At 42.7% G+C, this 19757-nt stretch overlaps 1 protein-coding gene across 1 annotated transcript in view; it reads left to right on the top strand.

Annotated features, from left to right (window-relative positions):
- The window catches only part of SUSD1 (sushi domain containing 1), a 130174-nt gene that overhangs the window by 10560 nt on the left and 99857 nt on the right, over positions 1-19757 (top strand). Inside the window, exons 2-4 of the mRNA XM_038553300.1 lie at positions 57-164; positions 3328-3483; positions 19184-19336. Of these exons, the coding sequence (XP_038409228.1) occupies positions 57-164; positions 3328-3483; positions 19184-19336 (417 nt within the window). The remainder of the gene's footprint in view (positions 1-56; positions 165-3327; positions 3484-19183; positions 19337-19757) is intronic.

The raw sequence follows: 19757 nt of genomic DNA, 5'->3' as shown, positions 1-19757 counted from the left end.
AGGAGGTGATTGAATTTTTCTTTTCCTGTAATACACGATGTATGCTTCTGGTATAGATGTCTGTGCCACTTGCCATGAGCATGCTACCTGCAAGCAGATGGAAGGCATGAAGATGTGTGTTTGCAAATATGGATTTGTGGGCAACGGGAGGACTCACTGTGTTGGTAAGTTCTGAATCCTGGGTGAATTGGAAAGGTGAGTCAGTAACAAGATTCCCTAATGTTAAAGAGCTAATGACCTTGTGGGGAAGACGTTTTGTTTTGTTCACATGCTTTTGTTACAAGAGGGGCTGTCCATGCCTTTGTTTCAGGGTTTGAATATAGCCTTTCTTTAATGTTTCCAGGCAAGTATCTTTCCTGTTAGAGGGTCATTGAACTTGAATCTTTGGAAAACTCTCTGACCTCACACAAATTTGGAATCTGTTTCAGAGTCTTGAGTCTAATTTAACAACTTGAGTGAATTTTGCCTTCTTAATTTCTCCTGGTGGTTTTGATGCAAGATGATTTGTATTAGTGCCTGGAGGAAAAAGAAAACACAATTGCCTGTTGGACTTTTTTGGCTAAGTGGTGAAATACTGTTGCTTTGGATTCTAGGCCTGTCACAGTCCATCCTCCATTTTTTTGGAGTTTTAGCCCTTTGGGATCTTGGGTGGCTTAAAGGAATACAAAGACTACCAGGAACTCTCCAAGGTTGTTTTTTGCTTCAAAGCCTCCCCCGTGCCCTGAGGGTCATCCAATATCCAGTTCAAGCCCAATTCAGAAAGAAGGAGAATCTCACAGCCCGGTTGTAACAATGAATGCTAGGAGAAGCAGTTTTCTCCCAGCAGCCTTGTGATGTGCTGGGCACAGTTGATAGTCTGCCTTGGGGTTGTGCACTGGCACACGGTACACAACCTTGTGGTATCTTTGGGTTCTTTTCTTCCTAAAGAAAAAATAACAATTCTAAATTCCTGGGACCCCTGGGTGGCTAAGTAGTTGAGCATCTGCCTTCGGTTCAGGTTGTGACCCCAGGGTCCTGGGATCGAGTCTGGCATTGGGCTACCTGAGGGGATCCTGCTTCTCCCTCTACTTGTGTCTCTGCCTCTCTCTGTGTGTGTTTCTTATGAATCAATAAATAAAATCTTAAAAAAAAAACCCAAATAATTCCAAGTTCCCCAAATCATATTTCAACTTCACAGAGTCAGGCTCTCAGGCACACACCACTGCCTGTTCCTGCGGGCCGGACTTGGGTCACCCTTGACCTTCTTTCTTCAGGACTCTGCCCCTGAGACTTGTGGCTGCCTGGCAGCCTGAGGCCCCTGAGGCATTTCTGGCCCCCCTTGTCCCCCTCACCCCCGCCACGGCTTGCTAGCAGGGGCTTGGAAATGAGGTTGGACTGGAGCAGACAAGCCTTTTGTGCTCCCTCCCCGAGTGTAGCTCCCTTCCCATGGAAGCTCCCCGAACTCTGGATTGCTCTTTGGCTTGCCAATAGAAACTTCTATTCCTGGGAGGAAGGCCTTATTAACTTATGTGGACCTTGCTCTCAGATGCTAGACATGGCACATCCCAGCACTTGGCCTGCTGAGACCAGGCCACAGGATGCATGTGCCAGACGTGCCCTAACATGGCATCCAGGCCAGGGACCTCAGAAGTTTAGGATTTTCCCCAAACCCACTGTCCCTTCTGGTAAAGTCTGCGGGGGAGACCCGTCTCAGAAACAATAGCAAAGGACAGGAATGGGCCTTTTTATGGGTGGCAGGATGTGGCCACCGGTGCAGGGCTTCTGGGCTGGGCTAGACACGTGGCCAGGCCCAGGCCTTAGGGTTGTTTCTCTGGTCCCCCATGCAGATCTCACCATAGATGGTGTTAGCAAATGGACTGTGCTCCACGTTCAGGTACATTTTCAAAAAATATATTACCTGTGAGGAAAATGGGAAAAAAAAAAAAAAAGGAACACTGGATTTTGGAAAGGGTACTTTTGAGTTGGCAGGAATCAAGTGCAATTGTGAGAGGCCATTAACGTGCTCCGAGGGAGCCAGTGCTGTCGTAAAACACGAAATAACAATCAGGAAAAACTCTGGTTCATCAATTGATGGCACTGCTCCCCCGCCCTCATCAAACCAAACCAAGCCAAGCCAAGCCAAGCCAAGCCAAACCAAACCAAACCAAACCAAACCAAACCAAACACCAAACCAAGCCAAACCAACCCAACCCAACCCAACTAGCAGGACAGATTGGCCCTGAAAGAATGCATAAGAAATTGGCCACAGAAGTTCTTCTGATGGTAGCAGCCAGGGCACAGTCAGCAAAGTCTGGCCTGCAGGCCACATTTGGCCGCTGCCTGTTTTTGTAAACAGAGTTTTATTAGAACGCAACGTTGCTCATTTGTTTGCTTATTGTCTGTGGCTGCATGGGTGAGCAGTTGCAACCAGGCACCTACGGCTGGCCCTTCACAGAAAAAGTTTTCGAACCCCTGGGCTACAGGACAGAGACAGGAGAGAGATTTACTTTCATCTGACATCGTGACAAGTGGCTGAATTAAAAATACCCAGGGCAGGCTTGTGTGGACTCATCCAGTGTCCTATACTTCAGCTCCTTCTCCCTGGGTGACTAATATTATTCACATGGGTCATTGACGATTAGCAGGAGCTGTTCCTGCCACAATATTAGCTCTGCTCCCGGATGAGGCTTAAGCACTAATTCCATTGTGTTTCCTGGTAACTCAGAAGTAACAAATTTTCCGGTTAATCACTGGATGCAAAAATCATCCTCCTCTGCCTTTTATGAAGGAAGCAAGAGAGTGGCTCACTGAGCTGGAAAAAATGGGATGCTGCTGGATTTGTTTCTCTGACAAGGCTTCTTGAGTATGGAGACATTGAAAAAGGATCCCCTTCTCCCAGTCCTCAAATAAGATGAATGTTCAGATCAAGATGTTGGGTTTCTCTTGTGGTTTTGTTTTTACGATTTTATTTATTGAGAGACAGAGAGACAGAGAGAGAACATGCTCCTATGGGGCAAGGGGTGGCAGAAGGAGAGGGAGGGAGAGAATCACAAGCAGACTCTGCTCTGAGATCACAACCTGAGTTGAAGTCAAGAGCCACCTGCTTAACCGACTGAGCCCCCCAGCCCCCCCCTCTCTTGGGGTTTTAGATACACCTAGCCCATGACCACAAGAGGCCCGTGCCTTGTAGTCTGAGAACCACCCCGAGCAGAGGCTGGCCAAATAGACCATGGGGATGTTGTCACAGAATGGCAACTCCTGAGTCTGTAGCACAGGAGAACAGTCTGGGTTGTTGAACATGGTATGGATTGATAGCTCTTTCCTTGCCTTGTCTCAATGTATCAACAGATAAAAATGAGTGCCAGTTTGGAGCCACTGTGGTCTGTGGAAACCACACCTCTTGCCACAACACACTCGGGGGCTTTTACTGCATTTGCCTCGAAGGATATCGAGCCACGAACAACAACAAAACATTCATTCCCAATGATGGCACCTTTTGCACAGGTACTCAAGGGGGGGGTGGCGGGGCGGGGCGGCTGCGGTGATGGCAGGACAGTGTCTGGCGTGTGGAGGAGGGAGAGGGCAGGGCCGGGACAGGGTGTGATCGAAGGGAGGGACTCTCCTTTGAGAAGGCCTAGAGGAAAATTTGCACGTGGACTGAGTGTTAGTTAGTAAGAGGAAATTATTGTCAGCTTTGTTCGCCGGCATAACAGCATCGTGATATGGGCGTAATATTCTTATTTCCAGAGATGCATGCTGGAGTATCTAGGGGTATTATGAAGTACCTAGTGTTACTGTGATCTAGAAGATATCTTTTTTTTTTTTTTTTTTTTTTTTTGATCTAGAAGATATCTTAAATGACAAACTGAACAGTTGTTGAATCTTGGGGGGGGGGCGATCTATGATGCGAGGTCACTGTAATATTCTTTCTCTAGAATATTCTGTGTGTTTGAACGTTTTTCTACCAAACAAGGAGGGACTCTCAGAGATGATGTGCCAGCTGCAGGTTTCTGTAACCCCAGGTGGGGTGTTCTTGGGGTGGCTCTGGCACCCACCACTGTGCACACTGCCCACTAGGACCCAGGGTGTGGACATGGTGATGATGGCTCCCGAGACGTCTCTAACAGCGAGGTGCCCTGTTAGAGATGGGACTTCCTCTCAGAGGACTGAGCTGGGTGAGGGGTGCATTGTTTTGGATCTCAGTAGCTTTGAAGCTTTGGGCATGTGGTAGTTGAATACAGTGGGTGGGCGAAATCCTAGTTTTCAGTGGGCCCTGCAACTGATGGCTGGACTCTATGTTATAGCACGTCATGACATTATAGCTCTTTGGTTTTCTAAGAAAAACCTATAAACAATAAAGTAGAGGAAAGGCAGGAAAAGACTCCTGGTTCTACGATGGCTTTGCATAGACTTAATGACTCTGCTTAAAAGCTTTGTGATATTTAAAGGTTTTCGGGGAAAAGGAAGGGAGGGAACATGTTTTATCTCCTTACCCGCAAGGAGGCACAGATTCTGATGCTCTGATTCATTCTCCCTCTTGACCTGTACCGAGGTAAAAATCCTGCAGGGGGTACATTTGATTTATTTTTGGCATGAATGAACTGCATTCCCTCAGAGAAAACATGTTATGATATACTGTTGTTTTAGGCAGCAAATTGCTTGTCGTATGGTTGCAGAAGTGCGGTGCTGCAGAATTAAATTAGATATGTTAAAAAAAATAACATACCAATTTTTTAAAAAAACCTTACAAGATGATGAGATGGTGTTCATTCAATACACATTTCTCCTGTACCTACTGTGTGCCAAGGCTGTGCCAGTGGGAGGTGATGGCAGACAGCTAATTTCAGTATAAAGCATAAAGCAAAGGCCACTTAGGGCACCTGGAATCCATAGGGGCTCTTATCTTGGAAGCTGGGAAGGGATCAGGGAACTTTCTGGAGGACATGATACCCGAAATTGCGTTTTCAGAGGCTATGAGAGTTTGCTGGGAAAAACTTCTATAACTACGTATATCACTCTAGTTCCCAAGGATGTGTTTGACTTTAAAAAAATAAGGAGGAGGAGAAGTGAGAAATATTTTATGCAAGAGCCAAATAGATGTCAGCCTAGTAAGAACCAGTCTTCCTGGAACAAAATCCTAATCTTGGCTCTGCTTCTATTTCTTCTACTTCTTGTAATTATTTAGTGACTTTTTTTTTAATGAGATATAATTCACATACCATCAAATTCACTCTTTGAAGGTATACAATTCAGTGGTTTATAGTATACACAAAGTTGTGGAATAATCACCAGTATCTAATTTTAGAATATCTCCGTCACCTCAAAAGAAGCCCCAACATCTGTTGTCAATCATCCTCATGACCTTTCCTTTTGAGGTTTCCAGTTATCACTTTGTAAAAAGCTGATGGACTTTTCTCAAGGATACTGAGTTTCTATCAGCATTACAGTTGCCACAGAAACATCAGTAGACTTTTTAGCTGGGGCAGAGGCTTTAGCAAGTTTTGGGGTATCAGCAGTTATCCAGTGTTTGTCTGGAACCACAGGATATGAGTCCTAGTTCCATGAATTCCAAGCACTCCTGCAACCGGGTGTGGATTGTACTTTGCAGAGTTCAAGCCAAATTCAGGAGCTGGTTGCACGTAGGCCTCTTTGGATGTCACCAACGAGAGATGAGGAATGAGTTTTAGGGGCAGATGTCCCGGCCCCCAGGGCTGTCGCCAAACAAATTCTGGGGATCACGGAAACTTTGCAGATAAAGAAGCTCTGTGGCACTTGCAGTGTGAGGGTGGCTGGGGAGAAAGGGAACTGATGTGGGACTAGGCCTGGGGCTGTCATCTCCCTACCAGCGTGGCTCCAAGGAGCATGGCCCTACCGTGTCTGCTGAAAACTGCAAGATTAAAAAAAAAAAAAAAAAGAAAAGAAAGAAGAAACTGCAAAATGCCTTTGAATTCCCCAAGTCTTGGGAATCCATCTCGACTCAGATGGCAGCTACAACCTTCTTTTTCGTCAGCTCATTTCCTGCATCAGGGGCCTGATGCCATTTCTTCTAGGGAAATGTAACGGTATTTCAGCCTTGACTAGGATATGGGGAAATGGGAAGGGAAAAAAAAAAAAAGAGGACCTAGAGGCAGTGAATGCCTTGCCATTCATCAGTTTCTGGAACCTTCTACTGAGAGCCTGCTTCACATAGATCTGCCTGCGGTGAAGTAAATACCTTCATTCCTAGGTGTGAATCCCTACCCCTGCCAAGACCGGCCTGTTGGTTTCTCTCCCAGGTCAGGAACCTGTTTTCCATGTGAGCCTTGGCTCACAAGCTTCTCAGCTGCCCAGTTGTTTCAGGTCCTGGAGCAGCCTGCTGTGGACTCCGACACGATGTGTGGTCCCACTGAGGTTCCGCCGGCTCTGTGTGGGGTATTGCTCAATGGGCTTGCAGCTGTCCTGAGGTTTCTCCAGTGCTCTCTCCATATGGGATTCTGTTCCCCAAATCCCGATCCTTTGTTTTAGCTGCGTTTTATTCCAAAGTGTCATGTTTTACTACTTTGAAAGAAGGAGGGAACAGGGAAAGATAAACCTAAGGAAGAGTGCACTGGGGAGTCCTTATTCTCCGCCTCTCCAGAGCTCTGCCATAACCGGTGGCTTCTTGATTACTTTCCCTGTGGGATTCCCCTAACACCTGCTTAGGTCTCTCATGGTGGTGGGTGATGGCTTCAGGCCCTCGCTACTGCTCCAGTTCCTAGGAAGGAAAGAGAGGCCAAAGATTCCGAATTGGAAGATGGTTAAGGCAAAGCACCCTTCCCTTAAATGCTAGAGGCCTTGACTAAGGCACTGTTGTTTTTCTTGGGGAGTGGAGGAGCATGCCTCCCACACTTCACTCTTGCCTCTTGCTTCCCAAGGCCCTGTTGAGTGTAGTAAAATATGGACACATGGTTCTTTTTTGCTCCACTAATTGAAAGTTTTGGGAGGGATAATTGGGACAAGAGCTTTGAAGCATCTATAAAACAGGTTTTCCTAAGCAACCTATCAATATTGGCAAGATTGTGAAGGAAGTGGGTAGCCCTTTGTCTTCAGGCTCTTTGCTCATGACCAGTGCCTCTATGAGCATGACCTTGGAAATGGCTCTCCATGTATTCAGCTATTGCTTTAGCAAAGGTTCTATGTCAAAGGGACACCTGGGTGGCTCAGTGGTTGAGCATCTGCCTTTGGCTTGGGTGGTGATCCTGGGGTCCTGGGATCAGGTCCTGCATCAGGCTCCCCTTGGGGAGTCTACTTCTCTCTCTGCCTGTGTCTCTGCACCTGTCTATGTGTCTCTCATGAATAAATAAATAAAATATAAAAAAATTTTTAAAAGGTTATGTGTCAAGAAGAATGGAGCTGTTACCCCAGGATAGAGCTCTGGGATAGAGTAAAGACAATTGGGTCATAAAATTCTGATTGTGATGATCTATGATTGTTCTTCCTAAAACAAGACAGAAGAATAAGTCAGTGTTTTTCCCCCTAAGAGTATAGCTTTGTTTCTTCAATTTATTAAAAAAATCACATACTCATGTAGAGTGGTCAAGCAGCTATGCAAAAGCATAAAGGACAAAAAAAATCATATTAATTCAGAGGTTGCAATGCTTAATATTTTGGGAAAGTTCTTTTTTTTTTTTTTAAGAGGATTGGGGGAGGGCAGAGAGAGAGAGAGAGAGTGAGAGAGAGAATCCTAATCAGGCTCTGTGCCCAGCCAGAGCCCCTTGTGGGATTTGATCTCACAACCCTGAGATCATGACCTGACCAGAAATCAGGAGGCGGACACTTAATCGACTGAGCCACCCAGGTGCCCAGTAAATCTCTTTTAAGATGCCTCTATGCATATGTACTGCAATCATATTTATATTTTTATTTATTTATATATAGTTAAAGATTTTATTTATTTATTTTAGATAGGGGCAGGGAGTGAGTGGAGGGGCAGAGGAGGAGGGAAAGGGACAAGCAGACTCCATGCTGAGCTTGGAGCCTGATGTGGAGCTTGATCCCACGACCCAGAGATCACAACCTGAGTCAAGATCAAGAGTCAGACCCTCAGCTGGCTGAGCCTCCCAGGTGCCCCTGCAATCATAATTTTAGATTAATAACATGTAAACATACATTGTCCCACTATATGATATTTTATTTCCATAACACGTGATACTGTTTTCTCTACATGTAACTCCATGAAGAGAAGACGGAAGTTATTTTAGTCACAGCACATGATCTTTCCATTTCAGTAAGAATAAATATAGGGGGCACTTGCCTGACTCAGTTGGTAGAGCATGTGACTCTTGATCTTAGGGTTGTGAGTTCAAGCCCTATGCTGGGAGTAGAGGTTACTTAAAATTAAAATCTTAAAGGGGCACCTGAATGGCTCAGTTGGTTAAACATCCAACTCTTGGTTTTGGCCCAGGTCATGATCTCATGAGTTGTGAGACTGAGCCCTGCGTTGGGTTCCACACTCAGTGGGGAGTCTGCATGAAGATTCTCTCCCTCTGTCCCTATTAGACCCACTCACTCTAGCTCTTTCTCTCAAATAAATAAATAAAGAAATCTTTAAAAAATCTTTAAGAAAATCTATATAGCTCAAGAGAAATGAAAATATATGTTCACAAAGACTTGCACACAAATGTTCGTGATAGGAACACCTGGGTGGCTCAGCAGTTGAGCGTTTGCCTTCAGCTCAGGGCGTGATCCCAGGATCTGGGATTGAGTCCCATATCGGGCTCCCTGTGAGGAGCCTGCTTCTCCCTCTGTCTATGTCTCTGCCTCTCTCTCTCTCTGTCTCTCATTAATAAATAAATAAATCTTTAAAAAATAAAACAAAACAAAAACAAATGTTCATAATATCTAAACTGGAAAGACCCCAAATGTCCAATCAATGGGAGGACAGATAAACAAGTTGTGGTGCATTCCTGGAGTGGGGTACTACTCACCAAGGGAGGAACTCTCTATTGATACATGCACAACAAGGAGGAATCTCAAAGACATTATGTTGAATAGAAGATGCCCTTCACAAAAAATGTGCACTATGAGAGTCCATTTATGTGAAATACAGGCAAAAATAAGTTATAGTGATAGAAATTAGAAGGTGTTTTTTTGAGGCACCTGGTTGGGTCAGTTGGTGGAGTGTGTGATGCTTAGAGTTGTGAGTTCGAGCCCCATGTTGGGTATAGAGATTTACTTAAAAGTAAAATCTTTCTTCTTTTTTTTTTTTAAATTTATTTTTTATTGGTGTTCAATTTACTAACATACAGAATAACCCCCAGTGCCCGTCACCCATTCACTCCCACCCCCCGCCCTTCTCCCCTTCCACCACCCCTAGTTCGTTTCCCAGAGTTAGCAGTCTTTACGTTCTGTCTCCCTTTCTGATATTTCCCACACATTTCTTCTCCCTTCCCTTCTATTCCCTTTCACTATTATTTATATTCCCCAAATGAATGAGAACATATAATGTTTGTCCTTCTCCGACTGACTGACTTCACTCAGCATAATACCCTCCAGTTCATCCACGTTGAAGCAAATGGTGGGTATTTGTCATTTCTAATAGCTGAGTAATATTCCATTGTATACATAAACCACATCTTCTTTATCCATTCATCTTTCGTTGGACACCGAGGCTCCTTCCACAGTTTGGCTATCGTGGCCATTGCTGCTATAAACATCGGGGTGCAGGTGTCCCGGCGTTTCATTGCATTTGTATCTTTGGGGTAAATCCCCAACAGTGCAATTGCTGGGTCGTAGGGCAGGTATATTTTTAACTGTTTGAGGAACCTCCACACAGTTCACATTCACATTCCCACCAACAGTGTAAGAGGGTTCCCTTTTCTCCGCATCCTCTCCAACATTTGTTGTTTCCTGCCTTGTTAATTTGCCCCATTCTCACTGGTGTGAGGTGGTATCTCATTGTGGTTTTGATTTGTATTTCCCTGATGGCAAGTGATGCAGAGCATTTTCTCATGTGCATGTTGGCCATGTCTATGTCTTCCTCTGTGAGATTTCTGTTCATGTCTTTTGCCCATTTCATGATTGGATTGTTTGTTTCTTTGGTGTTGAGTTTAATAAGTTCTTTATAGATCTTGGAAACTAGCCCTTTATCTGATACGTCATTTGCAAATATCTTCTCCCATTCTGTAGGTTGTCTTCTAGTTTTGTTGACTGTATCCTTTGCTGTGCAAAAGCTTCTTATCTTGATGAAGTCCCAATAGATCATTTTTGCTTTTGTTTCTTTTGCCTTCGTGGATGTATCTTGCAAGAAGTTACTATGGCCGAGTTCAAAAAGGGTGTTGCCTGTGTTCTTCTCTAGGATTTTGATGGAATCTTGTCTCACATTTACATCTTTCATCCATTTTGAGTTTATCTTTGTGTATGGTGAAAGAGAGTGGTCTAGTTTCATTCTTCTGCATGTGGATGTCCAATTTTCCCAGCACCATTCATTGAAGAGACTGTCTTTCTTCCAATGGATAGTCTTTTCTCCTTTATCGAATATTAGTTGACCATAAAGTTCAGGGTCCACTTCTGGATTTTCTATTCTGTTCCACTGATCTATGTGTCTGTTTTTGTGCCAGTACCACACTGTCTTGATGACCACAGCTTTGTAGTACAACCTGAAATCTGGCATTGTGATGCCCCAGATATGGTTTTCTTTTTTAAACTTCCCCTGGCTATTCGGGGTCTTTTCTGATTCCACACAAATCTTAAAATAATTTGTTCCAACTCTCTGAAGAAAGTCCATGGTATTTTGATAGGGATTGCATTAAACGTGTATATTGCCCTGGGTAACATTGACATTTTCACAATATTAATTCTGCCAATCCATGAGCATGGAATATTTTTCCATCTCTTTGTGTCTTCCTCAATTTCTTTCAGAAGTGTTCTATAGTTTTGAGGGTATAGATCCTTTACATCTTTGGTTAGGTTTATTCCTAGGTATCTTATGCTTTTGGGTGCAATTGTAAATGGGATTGACTCCTTAATTTCTCTTTCTTCAGTCTCATTGTTAGTGTATAGAAATGCCACTGATTTCTGGGCATTGATTTTGTATCCTGCCACGCTACCGAATTGCTGTATGAGTTCTAGCAATCTTGGGGTGGAGACTTTTGGGTTTTCTATGTAGAGTATCATGTCATCGGCGAAGAGGGAGAGTTTGACTTCTTCTTTGCCAATTTGAATGCCTTTAATGTCTTTTTGTTGTCTGATTGCTGAGGCTAGGACTTCCAGTACTATGTTGAATAGCAGTGGTGAGAGTGGACATCCCTGTCTTGTTCCTGATCTTAGGGGAAAGGCTCCCAGTGCTTCCCCATTGAGAATTATATTTGCTGTGGGCTTTTCATAGATGGCTTTTAAGATGTCGAGGAATGTTCCCTCTATCCCTACACTCTGAAGAGTTTTGATCAGAAATGGATGCTGTATTTTGTCAAATGCTTTCTCTGCATCTAATGAGAGGATCATACGGTTCTTGGTTTTTCTCTTGCTGATATGATGAATCACATTGATTGTTTTTTTTTTTTTTTCACATTGATTGTTTTACGGATGTTGAACCAGCCTTGTGTCCCAGGGATAAATCCTACTTGGTCATGGTGAATAATTTTCTTAATGTACTGTTGGATCCTATTGGCCAGTATCTTGTTGAGAATTTTTGCATCCATGGTCATCAGGGATATTGGTCTGTAATTCTCCTTTTTGGTGGAGTCTTTGGTTTTGGAATTAAGGTGATGCTGGCCTCATAGAACGAATTTGGAAGTACTCCATCTCTTTCTATCTTTCCAAACAGCTTTAGGAGAATAGGTATGGTTTCTTCTTTAAACGTTTGATAAAATTCCCCTGGGAAGCCATCTGGCCCTGGACTCTTGTGTCTTGGGAGGGTTTTGATGACTGCTTCAATTTCCTCCCTGGTTATTGGCCTGTTAAGGTTTTCTATTTCTTCCTGTTCCAGTTTTGGTACTTTGTGGCTTTCCAGGAATGCGTCCATTTCTCTTAGATTGCCTAATTTATTGGCGTATAGCTGTTCATAATATGTTTTTAAAATTGTTTGTATTTCCTTGGTGTTGGTAGTGATCTCTCCTTTCTCATTCATGATTTTATTAATTTGAGTCTTCTCTCTCTTCTTTTTCATCAGGCTGGCTAATGGTTTATCTATCTTATTAATTCTTTCAAAGAACCAACTCCTGGTTCTGTTGATCTGTTCCACAGTACTTCTGGTCTCGATTTCATTGAGTTCTGCTCGAATCTTTATTAACTCCCTTCTTCTCTTGGGTGTAGGATCTATTTGCTGTTTTTTCTCTAGCTCCTTTATGTGTCTTCCTTTTTTTTTTTTGTTCTTAAATAAAGGTGATTGTTTAAGGGGAGGGGAGGATTGGCTGGGAAGAAACGTGAGGAAACTTGCTGGATGATGGAAATGTTTTATCTCTTGTTTTGGATGTTGGCCCCATGGTTGTACGAGATTTTCACAACTCACGAACTATATACACTTAAGGTCAGTACATTTTTGGGGGGTGCATGGGTGGCTCAGTTGGATAAGTGTCTGATTTGTGATTACATAATTTTTTAAAAGATTTTACTTATTTATTCAGGACAGACACACACAGAGAGAGAGGCAGAGGCACAGGCAGAGGGAGAAGTAGGCTCCACGCTGGGAGCCTGATGTGAGACTCGATCCTGGGTCCCCAGGATCACGCCCTGGGCCGAAGGCGGCGCTAAACCACTGAGCCACTCAGGGATCCCTGACTCGTGATTTCAGCTTAGGTCCTGATCTCATGGGCTGTGACATTGAGCCCTGAGTTGGGCTCCACACTCCACAGGGATCTGCCTGATTCTCTCCCTCTGCCCCTCCTCCCCATTCTCTCTCAAATAAATCAATCTTAAAAAAAAAAAAAAAAAGATCAGTACATTTATTTATTTATTTATTTATTTATTTATTTATTTATTTTTTAGATCAGTACTTTTAAAATATAGATTATAACACTTGAAAGTTAATATAGAGATTGATATATAATACCTTTACCATTAACTACATGGAATTTATTATGTGACTGTACTATGTTACTTAACTGATTATTTTTTCCCCTATCATGGTTTTTGTCCTTTTTTTTTTTTGTTTTGTGCGTGTGTTCTTTTCTATCATAAGAAATGTTATAATGAACATCCTTTTACCTACATCCTTATAGATAATTATCTCTTTGTTATAAATCCTGGAAAATAATTTCTGTGTCAAAGGTCTACCTTTGCATTGTTACTTTGCAGTACAGAATGTCTTCCAACAAGTCCACACCAGTATTCTCTCTCACTAATCATTTCATGAAGGTCTTCATTTCTTCACATCCTTGCCAGCACTGGATATGAGCAATGAATGATGTGAGTTTACCAGTCTTGATTTTATTTTATTTTATTTTATTTTATTTATTTATTTATTTATTTATTTATTTATTTATTTATTTATTTATTTTTTACTGATTTCATTTATTTATTCATGAGAGACACAGAGGGAGAGAGAGAGGCAGAGACACAGGCAGAGGGAGAAGCAGGCCCCACGCAGGGAGCCCGACATGGGACTCGATCCCGGGTCTCCAGGATCACACCCTGGGCTGAAGGCGGTGCTAAACCGCTGAGTCACCCGGGTTGCCCCAGTCTTGATTTTAAATGGGTGTTTGTGTCCCTCTAAATGTGGCTTCTTAAGAAGTAGGCTTCTTGGCTGAACTTGCCATTTGAGGAAGGCAAGATGGCAGGAAAAAACCCAGTGACATGACTTTCCAAGATGTGAGGAAATAATTTTCGTCTCACCTGCATGGAGTTGGAAGGAACTGATTCTTAGCTGAGTATATGGAGAAGCGCAGACTGTGAGAGCTTTTGAATAAATGTGAAATTTCTTCAGTGCACTTTTCTCACCGCGTCCATTCTGATTCTTCAGATTTTCAAGGCTTCTCCAGGCAAGGGCTTGCACGTTCTCAGACTTGCCTCTCTGGCTCGCCTGCCAAAGCTAAACTCTTGCCTCTTTGACACTCCTGTTCTAGCTCAGGGTCCTCCAGATGGGTCTTCTGATTCTGCCCTAGAGCATTCACATCCAGTGGGGCAAACCAGGTGGCCACTCCCCAGACCGCAGCCAGGAAAGCCCTGAGAGTGTGTGTGTGTGTGTGTGTGTGTGTGTGTGTGTGTCAGCATTGCTCATGGTCACACTGAGGGGCAAGTGCAGGCCTTGGGGGAGTGGCTTGTGCTCCAGGGAGAACTGAGTCCATAGAAAGGCAAGGCCCATTCATGTATTAGCCAACATGTATTGAAGACCTAATTAGCTTCATTTTACAAAAGGGCTTTAGAAAGGTTAATATATCTAGCAAGTAGCCGAATCAGTTCTCAAACCTGGGTCTGTTTGACTTTCAAACTGAGGCTATTAGATGAAAGGAGTAAATACAGAACACCGGGGCCCTGGGATCAGGTCATCGTGTCCTGCTCAGTTTTGCTACTTTCTGGTAAGGAATTGTTCTGGCTGTGGATAAAGTTAAATAGTCCTGTATATACAATAGGACAAAAGAGAATTTTCCCCTTGATTAGTTAAATATGTTAATCCGGTTGCTCAGTTGCTCAGAATGTTTCTCGTTCACAAGCAAACATGTTATGACCTTGGAGCCCCCATGGAATCCACCACTTGGAGAAGTTATTCTAATGAACTAAACATGTTTACCCAGCCAAGATTCTAGAATAGGTTAGAAGAGTGATGGTTTGTGAACATTGAGAGGTAGCAGCTCATTAAAAGTAAAAAAATCACGTCATGCTCATCTCAGGGATAGGTGATAGGTACTTCCAGACTTCATTAAGACAATTGATATCTTCGACAATGCCTGTGGACAGGATGGAATTAGTGGTTGGATGATGGTCCAATCCTATTGTAATGGGAGCCACAGTGTGGCTAGTGGTTACGGGTATGGTCCTGGAGCCAGGTATCTGGTTTCAAGCTCTGACTTTCCCACCACTTGACCTGGGTGACTTCAGTGCAGCTACTAACCCACTCTCTGCTTCACTTACTTCCTCTGTAAAATGGGAATAATAATAGCATCTTCCTCATGGGGTTATTGTGAGGAATGAGTTGAAAATAATTAGTAATAAGTGGTGAAGTGTTAGAACAGTGGCTGGCATGCACAGGATGTCATACAGGAGTCATTGAGATTAGCTCTCATTATAACAATCATTGTTATTAGGTTGTGGAATGACTGGACACAAAGCAAACTGATTAATGACTTCAGTGACTCATACAGAGCTGATCAGTATCTAGAAACTCTAAGTCTTTTCCATACCATCACTACCTAACCACATTTTTGTCCTGTAGGATTGGCACTGCCAGTACCAGAAGTCTACCGAAAAATCCATTTATTCACTCACTGTCTTTTGAGGAGTCTGAGGCAGATGGGCAGGCTGGAAGATGAATCTAAAAATATATTTTAAGAATCCTCTGTTAAACAATACCCAAAACTCCATGATTCTATTAGCAACAATTGTTTAACTGAGTTTTTGTTGGTTTCATTTCATTTTGTTGTGTTGTTTTTTTTTAAATTATGTTTCCCCCTTTCTTGACATTATTTATCCTGATGTTTTTCACTGGCTCGAATACTTTAAAAAGTCTTTTTCAGACGAGATCGGGCGCGTTCAGGGTGGTATGGCCGTAGACTAAAAAGTCTTTTTCAGAAAAGAAATGTCAGGGGTTGCCTGGGTGGCTCAATTGGTTGATCATTCGACTCTTGATCTCGGCTCAGGTCTTGATCTCACTGTTCTGAGTTCAGGCCCTGCATTGGACTCCGTGCTGGCTGTGCAGCCAACTTAAAAAAAAAAAAAAAAAAAGGTTAAGAAAACAGCGTAAAAAAAGATTAAAAAGAAAGAAATGTCAATAATATAATTTCTGAGATCCTTCATGTTCTAAAGTGTCATTTCTTGACTTAAATATAGTACTATGCCTTGCTTCCTTTTCCTTAGAACTCTGTAAATATTATTCCATTCCTATTTGGTGTTTCAGACAAAAAGTCCTAGGTCAGGTTGGTTTTCTCTTCATTATAGATTATCATTTCTTCCTCTCCTGTTTTCAGAGATTTTTCTTTTAATCCATGAAATTCAGAATGATTTTTCACTTTTCAACATTAATGTCTGTTGCCTCAAAAGGCTGTTTTTTCCTTTTTAAGATTTTATTTATTGATTCATGAGAGACAGAGAGAGAGAGGCAGAGACACAGGCAGAGGGAGAAGCAGGCTCCATGCAGGGAGCCCTATGCAGGACTTGATCCCGGGACCCCAGGATCACGCCCTGGGCTGAAGTCAGGCGCTAAACCACTGAGTCACCCAGAGATCCCCTCAAAAGGCTGTTTGGATGTGAATACATAAGCAGAGGAAATTTTTCCTTTGATATTAGCTTTTTAAAAGATTTATTTATTTATTTAAGAGATTGAGAGAGAGAGAGAGAGAGATCATGAACGGGAGGGGCAGAGCTAGAGAGAATTTCAAGCAGACTCTGTGCTGAGCACAGAGCCTGACTCAGGGCTCAGTCCCATGACCCTGAGATCATGACCTGAGCCAAAACCAAGAGTTGGACACTTACCCGACTTAGCCACCTAGGTACCCCCTACAATTCCTCTTTAAGGAATTTTACATCTTTTGGATCTGTTCTTATATTGTTTATTGTCCTATAGCTTCTGTCTCATATAATTTCTTTTTCTATATGTTTTTGGAGAATTTTTTAAAAAGATTTTATTTATTTACCCATGAGAGATACAGAGAGAGAGGCAGAGACAGGCAGAGGGAGAAGCAGGCTGCCCTTAGGGAGCCCAATGTGGGACCTGATCCCAGAACCCTGGGAACACACCCTGAGCTGAAGGCAGATGCTCAACCACTGAGCCACTCAGGTGCTCTGGAGAGTTCGCCAAGTTGGAATTTGCAAATTTAGTTTTCAGCAGTGACCACCCTATTATTCAATGCCTCTATTGGGTTTTTATTTTTGACATTCATATTTTATTTTTAATTTCCAGAATCTCATTGTTTCTTCAGGAGTTCCCCTCTTTTTGTATTGATTACAATATCTTCTTTTTTTAAAAGAAATTATTTTTAAGTAATCTCTATACCCAATATGGGACTTGAACTCACAACCCTGAGATCAAGAGTCACACTGTCCTGACTGAGCCAGCCAGGCACCTTGATTACAGTATCCTCTTAAACTCATTTGGACTTCTGCATCTCTTCATATGTCTAGAGTGTTTTGGTCATCTATTATAATGGTACTCCCTGCCCCACCCACTGCTCGGCTCCACTGAATGGCTTAAAACAGCACTTTATTATTACTCACAGTTCCATGGCTAGGTGCTTGTCTCACTCATGTGGAAACATTCAGCTGGCGGCTGGGCTGGGCTGGTAGGTAAAAGAAGGCCGCTTCTACATCCCAGGGCCTTGATGCTGACTGTTGGCCAGGACACCTTAGTTTTCCATGTGGTGTCTCAATTTGAGGGTGTCCCCTGAATGGCTTCTGTCCCAAGCATGATAGTGTGGATTTCCTTACAGCATGGCCACTGTGTTCCAACAGGGGGATAGAGGAAGCTACCAGTCATCTCCACGGTTAAATTCAGAGCAGGCACAGGGTTAACTTTTTGCATTTTATTGTCTTAAGCAAGTCTCCAGACCATCCTAAGGGGAGAAGAGATGGATTCCACTCTTGACTCCCTAAGAAGTGGCCACCATCTATAGTGATGATCTCCCAGATATTCCCCCAAATTTGCTGCAGTAAGATGTAGGTTGATCAGAATTGGTAGCTTGTAGGGCCTCTTTCAGGATTTAAATGAATTACTGGCTCCTAAACAATGATTAGTGAGTGATGAGGAGTCCATTGGGCCACGACCAAAAACAAACAAACAAACAAACAAACAAACAAACAAACAGGAGAATATAGGTGAATTTTAATAAAGGCAGAAAAAAATTTAAAAGGGTTCTGATATTATATTCTTTCTTTTTTGGTAAAATTATGGTGTTAGTGTAGGTTTTAGGAAAAAAAAGACAAAACAAAACACTCTTTCCTGGCAAAATAGAATATTGGCCACTTTATACTGGTCCTTCCAAAATAACTGGCCTTTAAAATCCCAGAGCCTGGTAACCACCAGGTTTTCTTCAGTCTTGCTCATCTCTTGCTCCCCTGCCTCCTAACCCCCCACCATGGTTCTTGCAAGTGTCTTGGGATAAGTCCCATTTCACCTAAGGTATTTTTTCCTTTAGGTGAAATTCGTGTGTGTGTAGCTCTGATGGAGTTCCTGAAATTTTAGTATTGTTCTCTAAGCCATTCCTGGGGGAAAAAATCTGCTAACTGGCAGAGTGAGTAATCCAGTCTCTGAATTACTGTGTGGTTTTTACCCCTGTATCTAATGCTTTTGGTAATCTTTAGTTTAGGGGAAAAGTCTGCCAAGGGGCATAGTCTTTTTCTTATTGAAGTTTATCATAAATTCTTATAATCTCAGTAAAAATAATGAGACCCTTCTGGAGTTTCCTCTTATACTACCTGCCTCACCATTCTGTGCCCAGGAACTAGAAAGAATTTTTCACTCTGGTTTAAATTGTTTTATATTTGGAGTTCTACTTCAGATGTATATATATATATATATATATATATATATATATATATATTTTTTTTTTTTTTTTTTTTTTAAGAGAAGGACAGAGGAGGGGCAGAGGGAGAGGGAGAGAGAGAAAATCTTAACCAGGCTCCACGCCCAGCATGGAGCCCGAGGAGGGGCTTGATCTCACAACTCTGGGATCATGACCTGAGTTGAAACCAAGAGCCTGATGCTTGACAGGCTAAGCCACCCAGGCACCCCATCCTTCAGGTATTTTAATATGAGGTGGAGGCCATCCTTACTTTGTAGTGATTGAATTTTTTTCAGCATTGTTTTTTTGGGCTCGTTTTGTTGGGTGTCAGAGAGTCGGTGATGGTCATTGGTTTTTGTAAATTTCCAAAATATCCTGACAAGGATTTATTGAAAACCTTTTAGTGCCGATGGTATAAAGGGTATATGAAAAGAACCTTTGAGGAATGAAATAAAATTCATGATGCCATTGCAAACAAATGCATCCATTTTTGTAAGGGTAGATTGAGAATGTGAGAACTGGCTGTTCCAATGCTCCCCCCTGCCCCTGTGTTTCCCCTTTTTCTGTTTTTCTCTCCCTTCTTGTATCTGGGTCTCAAGACATAGATGAGTGTGAGGTTTCCGGCCTGTGCAGGCATGGAGGACGGTGTGTGAACACTCACGGAAGCTTCAAATGCTACTGTATGGATGGATACCTGCCAAAGAATGGGCCTGAGCCTTTTCACCCGACCAGAGACGCCACATCATGCACAGGTGGGTTTCTGCCAAAGAAGGAAGCTTTTTGAAAATGGGATTCTGGTCTCAGAGGACTTTCTCCTGCTCTGAGCCTGGGTCCACAGCGTCTGTGTTGGGGATGTGAGCGGAGATTATCTATTCCTTTGCGTGTCTGTACAACTTGTGAAATCCAATAACACAAGGTAGAAGGGGTTGGCTATCTTACATTTTTTTTTGAAAGCTACATTAGTAACCTTCCAGGATTGTTAGCAGTTAATAGATAGTCTCCTATTAAAACGTGATTTTAGGTAGTAAACAGCCAATCTGGTAAGGACCAGCAGCAGAAAAGTGACTCTGGAAATGACTAAGCCATATATAGGAAGGTATTTTGCAGTTCAAATTTTCTACTTTACTGGGCTAGACTTCTTTTTAACTAGTGTGAATTAGTGAAGGTTGATTG

This window comes from Canis lupus, chromosome 11, assembly GCF_011100685.1.
Source record: "Canis lupus familiaris isolate Mischka breed German Shepherd chromosome 11, alternate assembly UU_Cfam_GSD_1.0, whole genome shotgun sequence".
In the NCBI taxonomy this organism is placed as follows: domain Eukaryota; kingdom Metazoa; phylum Chordata; class Mammalia; order Carnivora; family Canidae; genus Canis; species Canis lupus.
This window is presented reverse-complemented; position numbering and strand designations above follow the sequence as displayed.